Genomic DNA, 19,999 nt, shown 5'->3' on the forward strand with positions numbered 1-19,999 from the left:
GCCTGGTGCGTTACAGTGCAGGTATTAGATCGCTGAGATCACTTCAAGAAGACCAGACGTCTGGAAGTAAAGATGAAAGGTTCCCTTTACGTTACTATTGATAAAGTATATGGGAAGTTTTCCGAAGTTTACATAACACGTTGAGCAAGCTTTATTTGCTGGAAGCGGTATACCTGGGGTCCAGCTAGCTAGGGGTGACATGTATAATATATGTACAAGTATGTATTCCAGGGAGACCTGGTCATGGACATGAATATCGTATCTACCTCCAGTCTGGCGATGTTTTCCCATAGACAGTTACTTATATAGTAGTAATAATTTCCCACCACCAAACTTTCTGGAAATCTGGCAAAATCTGCGCTTGTTCATTGTGTTCTGGTTTATGTGCCAAACCTATCCACAGAACTGTAATCCATAGAGGCTGAAAAGTTATGCCCTTTGTTGGGCTGCTATACATTAGAATATCTCTTTTCTCCTGTTTTACAGTCACCAGTTTATACAACCGTATACTACTGTATAAAAGTAAAAGCTGCAACAACAAAAGCTTGTATACAACGTGAGGACTTATAGTTTCAGCGTAGTTGGTGGGATGTAAACAGATTCCAGGCTTTAGAGAGGGAAAAATGGAAGAATTAAAGTGTAACTCTTCTGGTATGACAAAGCTGTGATCCTGAGCTTTCATATGCTGTCCAGATAAAAGTACTAGCTGTGATAGAACCTGAGATATTACTAGTTATGAGCAAAGTCGGGAATATACCTATAAAATCACATCCCCAACTGTATGATTAACTAGTGATATCTCTGATCCTTCCGCAGCTACTACCTCATCTTGGCACCATTTGAAAGCTGAGAATTTCAGCCTTGTGATACCAGAACCATCTTTCTAGGTGGTATAAAACCGCAGATATAGCCATTTACAGTCACCACATTGAGTAGGGTGTACAGAGTCTCCCTGGCAATTCTTAAAGCATTGCTAAAGGGAACAGAAGTTTGTGTTATTAAAGTATATTGCACAAATATTCACCACAAACCCCCTGACACAATAGCAAAACAAACATGTAAACAATGTTTTTACAAAGCCTAAACTATTGCTGCTGCTTTTGCAGATTCCAGTCTTTACAGGGCAGTCACAGGCAACAAACCACCTAATGTTTGTGGAAAATGCTACAACCCAAGACTCTGTAACTGAGGTTAGTAAATAAGTCACAGGGTGACCCCACAATCTTTAGTTGTACAACGGGATTCTCGGCCAAGGTTGCCATGTACCTCTAGCCTAAATATAGGACAACAGTTGTCTGCTGAGTAATATATAGACTTTGCTGCAGATATATTACCCCACTAAATTAAAGGGGTAATATCCACAATGCAGGTCAACAGCCACGAGGAAGAGATTTGTAATGTCTCATCCGCAAACCTGCTGTATTTCTGGATTTTATCTGCACAGATCTGCAGTTACAATATGTAGAATTGTCTCATGTGTAGAACTACTCATATATAGTACTTGTCATGTAATCTCCTGCACTCTTCCATACACTTCGCTGTGACATTACATACCACAAATAACCTCTCTAGACAATCCATGGCTGCGGTGAGCTTAGTGAATACAGCCAACCTCTTCTGCCAGTGACCCCTGTGCCAGTTTGTGGTAATGGGATATACCTGCACTCTTTTGCGTTAACCTTTCATTGAGGAGTCTCAGATTGTGACCGTTTTAACATATCCACAGGGTAACTAGTGAACTGGGCAATGCTCATGGTTAGGAGGTGTTTGTATAGGTTGAGTGTTTCCATACTCTATGCTGCTCAGATAGACTAGATCAGTAATTTTTAATAATATTAATATTTTTTACTCCCTTATTTAGCACCAAAATTTTCTGCCGCACATTACAGAGAGATCTGACCCAGGGACCCAGACCAGTCAGCTGACTGAAGAGAAGGCAGTATACACGTGAGCTCTTCAGCCTCCTCCCTACTTGTCAGTGCTGCACATTGTGTAGCTGGAGTGCCAATACTGCTTCCATCAGCTGAAATGTGCGAGTCCGGCCTCTATTGATCTAACAAATTATTTTAGGCCTGGAAACCCCTTTAGGCTAAAGCCCCACGTTGCAGAAACACAGTGGTATTTGTTGCAGATTTTCCTGTGATTTTTGGAACCAAGTTGTTTTAAAAGGAATGGAAAATATACACCATCTACCAATAAGTATTTGGACACTTGTGGTAGAATAGAAAAAACACTTTTATTCATATTTAATAGTTGGTAGAACCCAACAGACGCTTCCTTATGGATGGTATTGAGAGACACAATACTCCTGGATGCCTACTGACGCGCGTATGACATTGAAACCAATAGGGGAAAAAAGCAGCCCATTTATTTCAATGGAGAGCGTACGTATGCCGGCTTCCTTTGAAATCGATGGGACCTGCTTTGTACGCGCTGATTCTGAATGTGCTTTACGTTCAGAATCAGCTCAGCGTATATTTAGTGTGAATGCACCCTACCTCTGTTTTTCAGGTAAATGACATATGCTGAATTGTCTAGATTGAAATCTGCAGCAATTCTAGAACCATGAAGTTTGAAATCTGCAACAAATATAGTAGTGTAATGTACAGATTTTGGAAACTGCAAATTTTCCTTTGCGTAAAAAAGGACCTGTCTGTTTAGTGGCTCGGTGTGGGATTATAAAATATTACAATGTTTTTCCCCATTGGAAAACCCTTTTAAACCAGAGTTGCATAGGATGGCCCCAATACAGGATATCTGTAGCAGACATCCCACAATGGACACACCCATGGCAAAACCCATTATCAGTTGTTTTTCTCTGTGGTTTTCAGTTTTTGTTTTTTTTGTTTGTTTTTTTTTGCGTTGGGAATTTTGAAAGCTGTCCCAGAACCCACAACGATAATGGGGTCCAAAATGTGCAGCACAAGGCAGTTTGTGCTGTGGTTTTAGTAGCCATGTGCGGCTGAGATTTGCTAGATCTTATCCACCACTTGATTCTGTATGTTAGACTCTATTTTGCAGCTGCAAAACACTGTGACTTCACCCTGCATGTCCTGTGATGGATGAGAGCAACAGACATTAAACAACAGAAGCAGACAGGGCCCCCTCTGTCTGGTATCCATCTGCATTCCCCATGTGTTAAAGAATAATGAAATCTTGCATAGGATGAGGTGAGTTTCAGTCCAGTACAACATATATTTTTTTTTATGACATTTACTGTTTGAGGAGAGTCGGGCCATTCCCATATACACTAGCTGGTTGGTAGTTTGAGCTGTCATCCTCATCATCATCATGGCTACCTTTATTACCCCCAGTAGGCACGTGGAGGGGCTGCTTGTTGTACATATCAGTGCTGCAGAGGAAATGTAGTATTTCATGACACTCCTTCAGGTAAATCTCCCACCGTGTAATATGTGTTGAGACCCCCTTCTCTGATGCCCTAATACGTGTGGACAACCTGTTTGGAGTTAGTTGCATTGACTTCTTAACTTTCAGAAAGTTGCCTCAAAGCAACAACACATTTTCTAGCAGTGCTTTAGTGGAAAGGAGGCCATATGTATTAAGTAAATGAACCTGCCAATGTAGGCTAGATCAGCCGACCACCTAATGTGTATGTAGGGGTCTCTAGGATAAAAGGATTGAGTATATAGGATTTCTGCTACGCTGTGAGAGATGGCGGTGCCTCACCCAACTTCCTCTTGACAACACATGGGGGGGTTCCTGGCTGCATCAGAGTGCAGGTATATGAGGGATGGGATAATAGATGGTGTCTATACAAGTTCAACTGACCATTAGAACATTATCTAAGGTGTATGGCTGCCTTTACACCAGTAGCTATCCCCTTACAGAGGGTCTTATGATACCCCTTTCATGAGGCTGTCAAGCAATAGTTCATGCATAATGCAAGGCCCAAATGTTATATGGTGGAGGTGGCATAATACTGATAGTGCAGCCACTTATACTCCAGAGTAGGGTGCGTGCCTAGTATCCCAATGGTACAGAGCTAAGGCTTCTATCAGGTGCCAGTCACATGAGGCTGCATTGATAAAGCATCAGGAAGTGTTTTTCTTCTAGTTTCCTAATCCATGTGCTAATTGCTTATTTCTTTTGTATTGTTTCCTGCCGCTTATCGCTCATATTCTCCAGTTATATGGACATTGTATTTGCTTACATGCAAGCATCCAGCCACGGTAATTGCATGCCAGGCTTCGCTTGTGAGCCGTGTGCCTGGCAACTGTTGTTAGCACTCTGATTCATCCTGTATATCCACAGCACACGAAACAAGGACTGAAGGAACATTCGCTCAGTAATTGAAATGCCTTCGACAAGGTACTGATGCTCTGGATACCTTCCTCGGAGCAGCCATTTTGTATCTGTCCTGCTTGGCCACCAGAGGCTTCTCATACACTTTCCTTGTTACACTTATTCTATACAGTGGTCAAGGGTGGAGCGAGCAAACATTTTTTTAAAAAGCTGCACAGTATTTTGGGTGAAATCGTCTGGCAAAATCATGCCCCACACCAAGACTGTGGTCATCCCTCCTAATTCTTCTTTATTCAGCCTCGGTTGGCTGTACGTGCTGGGATTGTCACAGAGTTTTCACCACATAAACTAGTGGATTGTATGGTGAAAAATTGCTTGTCTTGTGACTAGAGCCACAAACTGGCTTTAGTAGTGACATTGGCACAAGAACTGTGCGCTAGGAGTTACATTAAAGGGAGTCTGTCAGCGGTAATACTGGTATCAGACTAATGACTGCACCTTGTAGGGCGGATTCTACACTGCAATTTAGCGGCAAGTCTTCTCCTGATGGGGCTTTAGGTTCTTCTCTAGATTATCGCCCTTTACTGCTGCCCATCTTCACCACCACTGCTTGAGTGACATCTTTTGCAGTTCGGGTCAGTTATCTAGAGTGTAGAGCAAAGTCCTTGCAGGAGAAGAAATACCCCTAAAGGGCCTCTCCTCTCTGGCTCTGAGGGGAAGAGTCCATAGTTGAGGGTCCGACTGCAGTGATCTCCAAGTGCTGTAAGATGATGTCCAGACTGAATGGATTCTAGGGTTATCCTCTTATATAGGAAAAAAACAATATTGAAGTGAAGTACTTTAGATGACCAACATAGACAATGTTTCCTCATTTCTCTTTTCATTAGTTATGCAGGATCACTTGGTTAAATATACGTAGAGGCATACTCGCCATTTTAAGTTTTTGGCCACCTATCTAGTCTCCTTGCAGTTGGTTTCCTTGCTCGGCACGTGGCGGTGACTCATGGAGCTACTTGAAGTGTTCTGTATACGGCTCCAAAAATAGTGTATCTCCTGATAATTATTAACTTGTCCAACATAGCAGCGCTTCTCACAGTGCGAACAAGATTCTTTTACAACTGAGCAGCGCATCTATTCTGGGTGCTTGTGTTTTACTTCTGCCTATCCCCAGTGCATATTGTGTATGTATCCGTATATAGAAGAGTTGTCGTATTTAGATTTCATTACTCTTTTAGATATTTGCATTGAAATGGTTCCTTTTAGTAGCCATTTTGGTGGGATATGTATGCTTTGTATGTGAAGAGTTCAGATGGGCATTTTTGTTCTGTTGGAGTATATAGACTGTGGAAGAAAAGGGGTGCAGTATTGTATACTGAGTCATGTATGTATCCACTATACACTCACCGGCCACTTTATTAGGTACACCATGCTAGTAACGCGTTGGACCCCCTTTTGCCTTCAGAACTGCCTCAATTCTTCATGGCATAGATTCAACAAGGTGCTGGAAGCATTCCTCAGAGATTTTGGTCCATATTGACATGATGGCATCACACAGTTGCCGCAGATTTGTCGGCTGCACATCCATGATGCGAATCTCCGGTTCCACCACATCCCAAAGATGCTCTATTGGATTGAGATCTGGTGACTGTGGAGGCCATTGGAGTACAGTGAACTCATTGTCATGTTCAAGAAACCAGTCTGAGATGATTCCAGCTTTATGACATGGCGCATTATCCTGCTGAAAGTAGCCATCAGATGTTGGGTACATTGTGGTCATAAAGGGATGGACATGGTCAGCAACAATACTCAGGTAGGCTTTGGCGTTGCAACGATGCTCAATTGGTACCAAGGGGCCCAAAGAGTGCCAAGAAAATATTCCCCACACCATGACACCACCACCACCAGCCTGAACCGTTGATACAAGGCAGGATGGATCCATGCTTTCATGTTGTTGACGCCAAATTCTGACCCTACCATCCGAATGTCGCAGCAGAAATCGAGACTCATCAGACCAGGCAACGTTTTTCCAATCTTCAATTGTCCAATTTCGATGAGCTTGTGCAAATTGTAGCCTCAGTTTCCTGTTCTTAGCTGAAAGGAGTGGCACCCGGTGTGGTCTTCTGCTGCTGTAGCCCATCTGCCTCAAAGTTTGACGTACTGTGCGTTCAGAGATGCTCTTCTGGCTACCTTGGTTGTAACGGGTGGCTATTTGAGTCACTGTTGCCTTTCTATCAGCTCGAACCAGTCTGGCCATTCTCCTCTGACCTCTGGCATCAACAACGCATTTCCGCCAACAGAACTGCCGCTCACTGGATGTTTTTTTCTTTTTCGGACCATTCTCTGTAAACCCTAGAGATGGTTGTGCGTGAAAATCCCAGTAGATCAGCAGTTTCTGAAATACTCAGACCAGCCCTTCTGGCACCAACAACCATGCCACGTTCAAAGGCACTCAAATCACCTTTCTTCCCCATACTCATGCTTGGTTTGAACTGCAGGAGATTGTCTTGACCATGTCTACATGCCTAAATGCACTGAGTTGCCGCCATGTGATTGGCTGATTAGAAATTAAGTGTTAACGAGCAGTTGGACAGGTGTACCTAATAAAGTGGCCGGTGAGTGTATATACCTCATTTGTATATCAGCAGTACAGTAGATCTTGTCATTCTAGGATTCTGGCTGTATAAATAGGGAAGTGCACATATAATGGTGATGTAATGGACTACTGTGGAGGTACGAGCTGTCGTGGCTGCATTCAGGCTGTTATGAATGCCCTCTGGATGGGATGACCAGTCAGAATAGTGTAGTATACTGCAATATTCTATCCAGAAAAAAAGAACAATGAAAAAAATTGTATAACCAAAGGACCCATTGTGTAATTCAGTTATGGTAGGAAAAAAAGTCCAAACCAGTGGGAGAGACTCAAGGAGGGCAGCATTTTGTATGTTAGTCTTGATGCAGCTTCTGGTGCCAGAGAATTCATTTGGTTTATGATGACGCATGCCTTGTCATAAGCGAGTGCCTCCTCCATCAGTCTGTGTGCCTAGTGTAGCAGATTGTAATCCCAGAAAACCAAGTTAGGCTAAGGCCACACGCAGCAAAATGGTATGGAAATAAAATTCACTTCCAAAATTGCTCGTGGTTTTCCACATTTTACAACACAGCTTGATCATCTATTTAACTAATCAATTTTACGCATCCTCTGCCGGGCAGTTCATTACTGGCGTAGAATACCAGCATAATATTTGCCAGATCATAAATAATAATAAATTTTATTTATATAACGCCAACATATTCCGCAGCGCTGTACAATTAGTAGGATTCAAATACAGACAGAAAGATACATTACAAAGAAAGTCATTTCACACAATGGGACTGAGGGCCCTGCTCACAAGAGCTTACAATCTATGAGGTAGAGGGGGTGACACAAGAGGTAGCAGGGGCGGCATTGCTTATACAGTGGTCAGACAATTTTGTAATAGAGGTGACTGTCATTACACAAACATAAAACTTTGAGCCGTCACTAGTGGTGTCCTTTAACATGTGGATGGAGCTTGGACATATAAAGTTAGCCTGAAATGGCATCATATCATGTGGGGTAATATGGGAGCAGGGACAGAGGTGGGTTACATTTTGGGGATTCTAATTATGGTACGGAAGGGTTTACATTAAGAACTGTGATAGACCTGTCTGAATAGATGTGTGTTTAGTTTGTGTTTGAAGCTGTAGAAATTGGGAGTTAATCTGATTGTCCGGGGTAGAGCATTCCAGAGAAGTGGTGCAGCTCGGGAGAAGTCTTGTATACGAGCGTGGGGTGTTCTGATAATAGAGGATGTAAGTGTTAGGTCATTGAGTGAACGGAGAACACGGGTTGGGCGGTAGACAGAGAGGAGGTGCAGCATTGAGGAGAGCCTTGTGGATGAGGGTGATAACTTTATATTTTATTCTATAATGAATAGGCAGCCAATGTAGTGATGGCAATTAGTGGCAACTTCTTTGTGTAAAGCTACAAATTGCACAAAAAATTGGGACATTGTATGCCTTGTGCGTACAATGCATAATAAATCTATCCCATTTTCTCTATATAAATGGTTGGTTATCAGTTTCCATCTGTTTTTAGCATCAGTATTGTTTTTTTTTGTTTGTTTCCTTTAAGGCCCATGCACACGACCCTGTTTACATCAGAGTTGGGGCATAGTTTATCACAGAATGTATTTGGATGACACTTGGATGGATTCATGTCTATGGGGCTTCTGGATTCATTCTGTTGCAATAATAGGGAGCAGAATAGGACCTGCCCTATAATAATCCTATCGGAACAGAATGGATCTGGAAGCCCCATAGACGTGAATTCATCACGGAATGCACTGTTGTTGGTCCCGAGCGCCATCCTGCTGCATTTTGTGATAAAGCTGGCCCCCAAATGGGATAGACACTTCGTACTGTGCGTGGACCCTACAACGTGATGTGAACGACATCTAAGTCTATATAGAAAACACTGCATTTTAGTATGTAAAATTAACATGCTATGTTTATCATAGTGTGAGATTAAGTAACAACTAAAAATGCTGCGTTCCTGAAATATGTGGCCCTAACCTTAATACAGGAAGTCTGAGCCTGGCCCTCAGCCAAATCTTAAGTAGAAAGGGCTGGACCCCTTCTGTCTGTGGAGGTCTATACAAAGTCTCTGGTGCTACCTACCTATAGTAAATGGTGACATGAGAGTATTGTTGGAGATGTCTGACCACAGTCTCAGATTTGTTCTGAAGGAATGTAGGGGGTGTGGGATCTGCTAATATAGGGTCCCCCCAAACCTTTCTAACTATTGTAGTTTTGTTTTTCATTCTTTTCTCTTTCTTTTACAAGTTATAAGATCAGGAAAAAAACCCTAACGGTAAGGGTTAATGATGTATTAATATCTGCAGTGTATGGTTCCCCTTTGGATTGTTTATGCAGTCTCATGCATTTGTCCCTTACACATTTAGGAATACTGCTTTACATTTATTGCAGGTTGTTAAACTGCTATAATATCTCAGCTTTACAAGCTTATGGCTCCCAAAGGGGATGCGTTATTTGCAGTATATCTAAATAATATCTCAGAAATTGGCAATAATGTTAATACATTTGTATAATAAGCGTCTGAAATTGTAGAGGTGTGAATATATATTTAACACAACAATTATATATCCGTTCGGTAACGCTCATTCACTTTTTTTTTTTCTTTTGTCCCTTTTTCATGGACTTGTTGGACCTTACAGAGTGAAATACTCTTTTACTCTTACTAACAGATGAGGGTCTTGAACTGGGGTTCCCCTTATTTACCTAAATTAGATAGTCTGTGTAAGGGTATGTTCACACTTCGGAAATTGAAGATGAATTCTCTACATTTTCGCCGCGGTCTAGCCACGACAGGATGCCGATGCAGTGCACCAGTTATCTGTTGTGGCATCCTGGATGAACGGAATCCGCGCCAAGATCGAGCAGGATGCTTCTATTTTCAGCATCCTGCTGTGATCTCTGCCTCTCATTGAAAATAATGGGAGGCGGATTTCGGGGTAAAATCCACCCCCAAATCCATGGTCAAATTCCTCTGTATGAACACACCCTTATGCAGACATACAGTGAGTCCAGGCCGAGCACTTCATGGAGCCACGTAGTCACTATTGCTCTGCTGTGTTTTCCCTCATCTGTCATAAGGTGTTTTTGCATTGGTCACCCCTAAGGAATTGGTTAAGAAACTAATTGAAGGGTCAAGAGCAATTGGCAACCTCTTATAATATATTATAATGAAGAGGCTTCAGCTTTTGCCCGAGCAGCGGGGCCCCTTCACTCCCAGATTGGTGGAGTTGTCAGGGGTTAGACCACCACTGGTCTGAAATTCACGGCCTACCCTAAAAACGTCAGCTATTGCCTTAATAGGAGGTAGAACAAGCATGACTTATGTGCCTAAAGTTCAGCAAAAATATTAAAATTTTCATCTAAGACGTAACCTCTTTCTTCTCTTATCACCCCAGTTCTAACCTGTTTTTCAGTTGTTCTGAACGCTACTGTATCTTTATGATCATCTGTGTAAAATATATGTGATATAATGCAAAGATAAGAGATTTCCCACGATCCTTGTTTTCGTAACCGTATGGGAAGCCTGGGGTTATTGTGAAGAGAACGGACATTGTCAGCGAGTTTCTAATTTCTCTTCAGCCTTAGGAAGGTCTTCTATGGTTTCCACAGCTGATATTTTCTTACGTAGTATCTTATTTTTGTTCTAAGGTGTAAATAACATGGATGATGCTTCAGCGAGGCATGATAGGAATATGGTCACCAGGACTTGCAGTTTGGAAGAATACAGTGGCATTTCTAAAAAACCTTTTTCCTTATAAGCCTTATTGAATTGTATATAGCCTTCGCCTGAACGCTGGCAGCTCTGGTGATGGTAATATTACATAGACACATGGTGCCAGTGGAAGAGCCCCTGTCTGTTCTCTTTACTTGTCAGTTTTAGTACATGCATGTATTTCTCCAAAGTAATTTTTGAGCACCTTTTATAATGCTGTGCTATTCCTGTGTTATGTACAAATTGACAACTGGGTGTAATAGTTATCTTTGTCAAGCTCCGTGTACTGACTGTCAGTGTTCAGGGAGTCCGCTTGGGAATCCCTCAAGCAGAAACCGAATCCGCATAAAAAAGTGGTTACCTTAGGAAGCCCATAGACCCCCATAGATATACAATGCACTGATAACACTGACCTGGGAATATGCTGTAAATGTGGCAAATATTCATTGATATTCACATAGGCTTCTCTATAGGATTCATGGATATTAATGGTGTATAAAGTATGCCTAAAAAAAAAAATGCACTTTTACAACTGTATTTTGGGAGCCTTTGATTTTCAACGTCAAAATAAGACAAAAAGGTGACCTGACAGCAATAGCACAACATATAATTCCAAAGGAAGATGCTATGGAATTATTATTTAATGGAGAATACAACGATTTACTGAAACATACATGTCAGGAGAGCTGGCAGGTCCTTATAAACAGTTATCACTTGTCATTGAAAAACTATGGCTGGGTAAAAAAGTGCTAGTTACTTACAGCATGTGTCTGACTACATGATGGAGTGTGTGGCCATTTTTTAAGGCCCTCATAATGTAATTTATCTGGCAGGTACCTTCTTACTCTTCAGCAAACCTTGAATAAAGCAATAGTACATTTATATGTAGGAAACTATGTAATACATTATCAGAGAAATTACTTCTTTCTGCTACACCCCCTTCCTCTACTAAGCTGACTTTTTCTCTGAAAATTGAGAGTATCTGTCTTTCTATGGGCTTCAGGTTACGTGACTGAAATTGCACATGTCTACAGAGATCTAAGAAGAGTGAATACATGCTGAGAGGCTGGGGTTAAATAGGGGCTTCCTATTGTCGCATCACTACTATAAGGGTAAGTTCACACTGAGTTTTTTGGTCAGGATTTTGAGGCCTTATCCACCTCAAAATCCTGACCAAAAAGACGGCTCAGATTGAAATCAATGGGAGCCGTTTCTTTTGGCTCCCAGAAAAAAGAAGGGACATGCTCATTCTTTCAGGCAGATTCACCTCGCAACATCCACCTGAAGACCATTCATTTGGGCCTAATCCGGAGCGGAGTGCGCCACTGGATGCTGGTGTACTGCATCGGCATCCGGTCGCAGCTACCCGTATTTTGGTCCAGAACCTGAGGCCGCCTCCGGTTCCAAACCAAAAAACCCAGTGTGAACTTACCCTAATAGTCCTTCATGGTTTTGTGTGAGACTGTTACAGAAAAGATCCAGCTCTGCTTACTGTGTGCAGTTAGTCTTCACCCACCAAAGAAATGCAAACTTTACAAAGGGCCTACAGAGAGGAACTGTTAAAAATTGAAGGTCATATAATGGTGTTATCTGCCATGTACATACTGCACTATTCATTCATGCAGTTTGGTTAAAGAGGAGGTACACCTTAAGACCTAAATGGTATATTACCTAGGCAGATGCTTTACTGTGTGTCCCCTAAACTAATAAAACAATAAAAAGGAACCCTATGTCTTACATTCTCTTTTTGTATGCTTACAGGTGATGGTTACAGAAGCTAAATGACGCCATTTAATAAAAGAGGTGAAGCAGAGATTAATGGCAGTGTTGTAGGGCCAATCCACTGGGGAAGTGGTCACTTGCCATAATGAAGAAAATTAGTTTGAAGACATTTCGCAAATCTTTTAACTTGAACAAAAGCAAAGAAGAGAATGATTTTGTAATGGTACAGCAGCCTTCAATTACCAATAACTTTGTGAAAGATGAGTCTCTGTTTGGTAGCTGCTATGGCAAAGACTTGACAGGATGTGAAATCAACAGCGAAGATGAGAAAGGCGGCAAAAATAGGCCAAAAAGTGAGAGCCTAATGGGGACATTGAAAAGACGCCTTTCAGCAAAGCAGAAACAAAAAGGAAAGGGAAGCACATCAGTTAACTCTGCAGAAGAGGACACATTTTCTTCATCTTCTGCGCCTATTACTTTTAAAGATGTGAGATCTCAGAGGCCGTTAAGGTCAACATCCCTTCGAACACACCACTACAGTCCAACTCCATGGCCCTTGCGTCCAACAAACTCTGAAGAAACTTGTATAAAAATGGAAGTGAAAGTTAAAGCATTGGTTCATTCCACCAGTCCGAGCCCCGCACTTAATGGGGTTCGAAAGGATTTTCATGAACTGCAGTCAGATAATGTTTATCAGGAACAAAGTAACACATTAAAAAGTACAGAATCTCATAATGGAGATCTCCATCTGCATATTAATGAACATGTGCCTGTAGTTATAGGACTTATGCCTCAGGACTATATTCAGTATACTGTGCCTTTAGATGAGGGAATGTATCCTTTGGAAGGACCGCGTACTTACTGTTTGGATAGCTCATCCCCGATGGAAATCTCTGCTGTACCTTCCCAAATAGGAAGTAATGGCTTTCATGAAGAGGAAAGTCAAGTGGCTCCGGATGTAGTAGTGGCTTCGGACATCTTTGTGGAGCAGACGGTAAATGGTCTGTTGCATAGTACCAATGGAGTTCTTTTTCAAAACTCCAGGGTAAGTCACAATGACGTCCCGCCACTCTCACCATTGCTACCTCCTGTCCAGAACAGTCAAATCCAAAGGAACTTTGCAGGACTTAATAGCACAGAAGCACACATGGCTGAAAACATGCGGTGCCATTTGAATTTTGACCCTAACTCTGCTCCTGGTGTGGGTCGAGTCTATGACTCTGTACAAAGCAGTGGACCGATGGTAGTCACCAGTCTTACTGAGGAGCTTAAAAAACTTGCAAAACAAGGTTGGTACTGGGGACCGATCACACGCTGGGAAGCTGAAGAAAAATTGGCGAATGTGCCAGATGGCTCCTTTCTGGTCCGAGACAGTTCTGATGACCGTTACCTTTTAAGCCTAAGTTTTCGTTCCCATAGTAAAACACTTCATACTAGAATTGAACATTCGAATGGTAGATTTAGCTTTTATGAACAACCAGACGTGGAAGGACATACCTCCATAGTCGACCTTATAGAACATTCCATCAGGGACTCTGAAAATGGAGCATTTTGCTACTCCAGGTCTCGAGTTCCAGGATCGGCTACTTATCCCGTTAGACTGACAAACCCGGTGTCGCGGTTTATGCAGGTGCGGTCGTTGCAGTACCTGTGTCGTTTTGTGATACGTCAGTACACTCGAATAGACCTGATTCAGAAACTGCCTTTGCCAAACAAAATGAAGGATTATTTACAGGAAAAGCACTACTGAACTTGTGGGAATTTTGCAATTTGCACTTTGGGATCAAAAAAAGAGATTTAAATACAGTTTACAAACTTTCATTGCTATATGAATATTTTGCTGCCATACCGATATTTTAGTTCTGAGAAATAAGTGTAATGCATTATTCTTTTTTTTTTTTTTTTTTTTTTTTCTTGATAGTAAAACCATAAAACATCTGATGCGTGAAATCACCATCTTTTATCAACATTCAAAATCACAATGTGAACTATTAGATTCTCCTATTTTTTCATGTTCTTAGCTGCTATCCACTGTGACTATTATGCATTGAAAGCACACATTTCATGTGTTCTTTACCACCGCTGACATTAAATTGAACCTGTAGATTTGAGCTTTTGTTACCTGTTTGTTATTAAAGTAGGAAGCCCACATACTTTTATTTTTATAACCATATAGGTTTATATGGATTTCTAGCTTAATAATCATTGGGAAATATTTACTATGGTCTGTAATATAGACATAATGTTTCTTTTATGTGGAGATCATCGAGTTGTGGTAGCGAGGTTTTTGGACAAACCAAAGTTCTTGGGGGAAAAATGTTTTTCAAAGTAGCTTTCCTTGAAAAAGGAAAATTCCATGTGCCAACTCTTCGGAGATGACAGGCCTAAAGTTAATGCCTGACAACAGGGCTTGCATCATGTCTAAGGATATGTGACCCATAAGATGGTAAATGATTCAGGGATTTTGCTTCTGATCAGTGTATTAGTTTGCTGGATGAAAAGCCTATAACCCCCCCGCCCACTCACACCTTCACCACCACCAGCTTTGGGCTTTCTTTAAAGAAGACCTTTCACGACCCCTTTCACCCAAGGTATTATATACCGCTAGAAACTCAGTGCATTCAATTTGGCACATTGTCAGTTTTCCCAAGGTGCGCCCGGTTGTAGAAGATATTGGTACTATTAGCTCCGACACCAATATCTCTCCACTGTCAGAAGGCAGGCCTTTCTGCCTACTTGCATCGCTGGATGGTAAAGAACACCCCCACCCATTGACATTACTCTTCCATAACATTGTTCTGTCAGAGGGGGTGCTGAGCATTAAGGCCTGTCCTTCTGACTGTAAAGGGACATCGGTGCTGAAATGAACAGCACCAGTGTCATTGCACTCAGGCACTTAACGTCAAGCTGACAGTACGCTGTCATATATAAAACTGTGGATGCCAGAGGATGTGAAAGGTCACAATTGGTATTGCCACATTTGTAACAAATCCTAAACTAAAATTGGTATAGTTATTCTACATGATAAATATTACAGTCCTTGAATTTCAGATGCCAGAATTGATGTTTTCTGACTTCACCTCTCAAAAACAAAAAGGTAGTAAAAACGCATGAAAAGGTCCTACCCTGTTTCCCCGAAAATAAGACACTCTCTTATGGTAAATTCTCTTCTGAAATATATGATCTATCTTATTTTTTGGGGGATGTCTTATGCAGCAGCTGGTGCGGGGGACAATCGGCAGTCATGCCAGCGCTGCCGGTTGTAGGTGGTCCATGAGGTGAAGGGGGGGGGTGTCTTATTTTCGGGGAAACAGGGTATATACCCACAAAATGCAAGGCAAATTATGAAAGCGGGAATGCAGAGAAGGACAAAATGTTACTGGTGTGAAGAGGTTGTGCTGTTATAGGCATTTATCCCCTATGTACAGGGCTCGATGGTAAGTGTCTCGTCACTGGGTCTGAATGCTGTCTCCCCCAATGCTCAGTGATTTGGAGACCAGATCAACAACTTGAACGTTGTCTTGTTTTGCAAAACAATTTTAGCAGTGTGACAGGCAGTGTTATCCTGCTGAAAGTGACGCCTGCCAATAAGGGAATACTATTTCCATGAACTTGTATTCTTGGCCTACTACAATATATAGGTAAGTTATGTGTCAAAGTAATATTCATACAAATACTAAGACTCAGCAGGACCTTGCCCGCAACATCACTATAGTTTGATGATCTACAGAAAAAGCCTTTGACAAAAAGAATGGGTTTCCCTGATGGTGAGCTTTCTTCCTTCTTTCAAAGATTCTGTTAGGAATAAGGACAGGTCTTCAGGAGGAAAGAAAGCATCCTTTCCTAGGAAATGTAAAGGTGTTGTGTTCTCTCAGCAGGATAATAATTCCATGTCTAGCCAGCAATGATGGCAGGCCCCCAGTGGGAGGAAGGTTTTCCCCATTTGTCTAAAAGATCCAAAACACAGGCAAGCTTTTAAAACAAGTTTTCTACCTGATCTCTATGTTGGTGGTAGCACCTTTGCCTCCTGGCTGTGATTTCTCTCTTCTCTGGTAGAACAGCCAAATTGGGTGTCTCAAGCCCCAAAAGTGTTTACCAAATTAATTTTGGAGATTTTAGCTTCAATAAGATTACAGGTAATTCTTGTTGTCCCTTATTTAGATGACATCCTAATTGTTAGCTCATAGCATGTCAAATTGACAGCAGATCCAGAGTCTGTGTGAGTCTGTAGAACTTGGGTTGGAACATAAATTGGCAGACATTCTCCCCCTCTTAAAATTTTTTTGGGGAATGCAATTGGACTCACTTCGACGTGCTCTCCTCCTCTCAAGATAGTAGACTTGATTGTGAGTCATATTATGAGCTCCTCCCTGAGATCTGTCTACCTTTAGGGAAGCCATGTTGATTTTTGGGTCTGATGACCTTTACTATACCTGCTGTAAAATTGGCCCAATTTCATTGCAGCTCACTGCAAAGGGAGATACTAGTCAATTGGGATGGCTCTCCTCTTTCTTTGAAATGAAGGTTCCACCTCTTCTCCAGGATAAAGTTAGACCTCCTCTGGTGGACAAATGGGCAATCTTCAGATGGGTGTTTCCTAGCTAGCGGTAGATCCAGTGATATTGACCAGAGACACCAGTCCTTGCACACGGGGAGCACATCTACCACACAATTTTTAGCAGGGTAAGATGACCTCTTCAGATTAGAAATTTGTAATCAAACTTTCAGGAGTTATTGATGGTGAAGCAGCAGAAGCTCAGGTAGTGAGGAAAAATGCCCGAATCTTTTTAGACAATATCACTACCATAGCTTACATCAACTATCATGGAGGAACTAGATCAGTAGCCCCCTCAGTCCCTATCAGATTAAATTTTCATGTGATCAGAGAATTACTTATGTAGTCTTTCAGCTGTACATCTGGGGAATGGATTCTGAACAGAGAAGTTTGTCTTTGGGTTCTTGTCAATGGACCCAAGCAACCCGCCATTGGGATATGACTTTCCATCTTAGCGACTTCTCCCCAGATTTCACAAGGAGATTAAAGAGGACAGGGTGTCAGTAATTGTAATAATTATTGAAATAGATTTTTATAGTTCGTAACAATTGCCAGTCTGATGGCTACTTTTAGGCAATGCAGTCAGTTTGCATTTTAATAGTATCCACTGTGCAGAAGTATATTCTATCATTGCAATTACAGTGAAAGTGCTTTGAACTGACCACACAAATCCGCACAGAAAATTGATCTTTTATAGGGGTCGTCCTCTCAAAGGAAAAAAAAATAAAGATTAAGGTGTTTAATGGAGTCAGCAAGTATATACAGCCCCCCGAGACAAAAATCTGGTATTTTTATGCTTCAGAATAACACACAAAACCAGGTATCACATCAGTATATTATACAAAACCAGGTATCACAACAGAATATTATACAGGACCAGATATCATATCTGTATATTACGCAGAACCAGACCTACACTAGGTCTAATAAACCAGCCATGGTACAAGTAGCTCCAACCCACATACATAACCATAGGGGACCCCAACTCCTTTACCAGGTCTATTAGTGACGTGCACATTTCCTAGTTCAAGATAGTGTCATCGTTCTTGGTCCCCAACATGACCTATTTATAAATCTTGGGCCCCAGGCTGGCTTTCTTTTTCCTAGTCTGGTTTCCGGTCCTAAGGACAGAATCCATGACAATCTTAGTTCACAGCATGGCTTTTCTCTCATTCCTAGTTGCCAATATTTCTCTAGCTCTAATACCTTGTCCTCACCATGGTATCCCATTACATTGTGGTTCTTTTCCTAGTTCCCCAACATGATATACCACCTTTAAATCTTGACGCTCATTATGGCCACCCTCCTTAGCTTGGCCTTTCATTCCTGGTTTCTAGCATGGCCTTCCTCTATTTCCTAGACTTCAGGATAGCTCTGCCTTCAAATTCACTGTGAAGTTTAACAATACATGCTGACATTTCATAGACCAAATCTTTAGTGCTCACCTGGGGACACCCCATGAATCCCCATTTTGGTGTAAGATATACAAAAATAACTTCATTCCTTTAGTTGCCAATTTCCTGCGATTTTCATGGAAAAGTTGGGACTGTTAGCATGTATGCTGGCAACTCAGTGGCAGATTCCTTTAGGTGCAAGTAGCAAACCTTAACCTGTCCCCCTACACACACACACACACACTCACTCACTCACTCACTCACTCACTCACTCTATAGTGCTTCCTTTACCAGCCCCCACGTGAAATATGCCCCATTTACAGAAGCCTATGTGGTATAATGCCCCATTTACTGCCCCCACATAATATAATGTCCCCCTTTTCTGACCCCACATGGTTTAAAGACTTCCCCCTCCCCCCCCTTACCCGCCACACTGTATATTGCCTTCTTATTGGCCCCCATACAGTTTGCTGCCTCCTTTGCTGGCCTCCATAGACTTTAGGCTGACACCTGACCCAGGCCCTTGGACAATCCCTTTAAGAATAATGTCCCTTAGAACACAGTATAATGTTTCATAATGGCTCCTTCACACAGTATCATGTCCCACAGTGGCCCCACAATATAATGATCTCATAGTGGCCCCTTGCATTTTAATGTGGCCGGTAACCACTCATAATGTACTGGAATTGACCTCCATTTGAACCTGATGTTCCACACTGCCTAACATTTTGGTCTGTAGGTTAAAATCTGTCCTAGAAGTGCCCCCTCTTGTGAAATAAAGCCTTCATTCTTTGGCACCCTGGGGAAGCCTGAAGTCCTTCTATTTATAATGCTTGATATCGTTACATGGATCCAACAATACCTGATGACTATCTGATGCCTGTGTTTCCATATGATGATGATTTACGGACTCAACAACTGTGACCCTACACTAGAGGCTTATTAGGTTGTTGTGGCTGAACACAACACCATCAGGTGAGAGCACGTACAGACCTCAGCAAGAGACCCGTGATATTACAGGTAGTGTGACATCACATGCCCTTCGCTGGGACTTCCAACACACATCATCACTGGACTGAGAAGACTGGACTGCGCTGAGACACCAGAGCACTGTCGAAAGGTGAATATTATTTTTTTTTTTAACATTGCACCTGGATAATTTAAACATTAACTGGATAGTTCATTTTTACCTGGACAACTCCTTTAAGTTGATGGACAACAGTGCCACCCATTGACTTTAACTAGGTCCATCAGGTTTCTGTCAAGGAGCTGATGATTTACTGATCTGAATGATGCAGCATGAAGTGATGAAAAAAAAAGTTCTATTATTATAAAAAAAAAAATAATTCCCATTTTATTATGTTTATAAATGAGGCCTGTATAAATTAATTTACGTATTCTACACAAGCATGTCCAAAAAATTAGCATGTGTATCAGATGCAGTATAAGAGACCGCATATTCTCTTTAGAAAGTGGTTTCAGTACTCTATAAGAGAATATGACAGCAGAGCCAGTATGGATGGAACCGCACTGACAGTCACATAGTATACAAAAGATATATATTATATATATAGATATATATTACATACTGTACTAAAGCCCAAAAGTCACATGCAAGAGTAAAGAAGACTTAAAGCCTTTCTAACCTGAGTAATGTATTCACAAATGTATCAAGTCTTAAAATCTAAAAGCTAAAACTCTTGAAAAAGAATCATCATCTTGAGAACACTCATTAAA

The 19,999-nt window shown here is 41.6% G+C and overlaps 1 protein-coding gene across 4 annotated transcripts in view; it reads left to right on the forward strand.

Annotated features, from left to right (window-relative positions):
- The window catches only part of SOCS6 (suppressor of cytokine signaling 6), a 34,230-nt gene extending 19,811 nt beyond the window's left edge, over positions 1–14,419 (forward strand). For 3 of the 4 annotated variants that reach the window (XM_075270758.1, XM_075270759.1, XM_075270757.1), the window contains one exon: positions 12,353–14,419. In XM_075270758.1, the coding sequence (XP_075126859.1) occupies positions 12,459–14,063 (1,605 nt within the window). In that variant the 5' untranslated portion in view covers positions 12,353–12,458 and the 3' untranslated portion in view covers positions 14,064–14,419. Of the gene's footprint in view, positions 1–1,104; positions 1,191–12,352 lie in introns of those variants that run through there. The other variant, XM_075270760.1, reaches the window with a different exon arrangement.
- Positions 14,420–19,999: the final 5,580 nt, after the last annotated feature.

The sequence above is a fragment of the Leptodactylus fuscus genome, chromosome 4, assembly GCF_031893055.1.
Source record: "Leptodactylus fuscus isolate aLepFus1 chromosome 4, aLepFus1.hap2, whole genome shotgun sequence".
NCBI lineage: Eukaryota > Metazoa > Chordata > Amphibia > Anura > Leptodactylidae > Leptodactylus > Leptodactylus fuscus.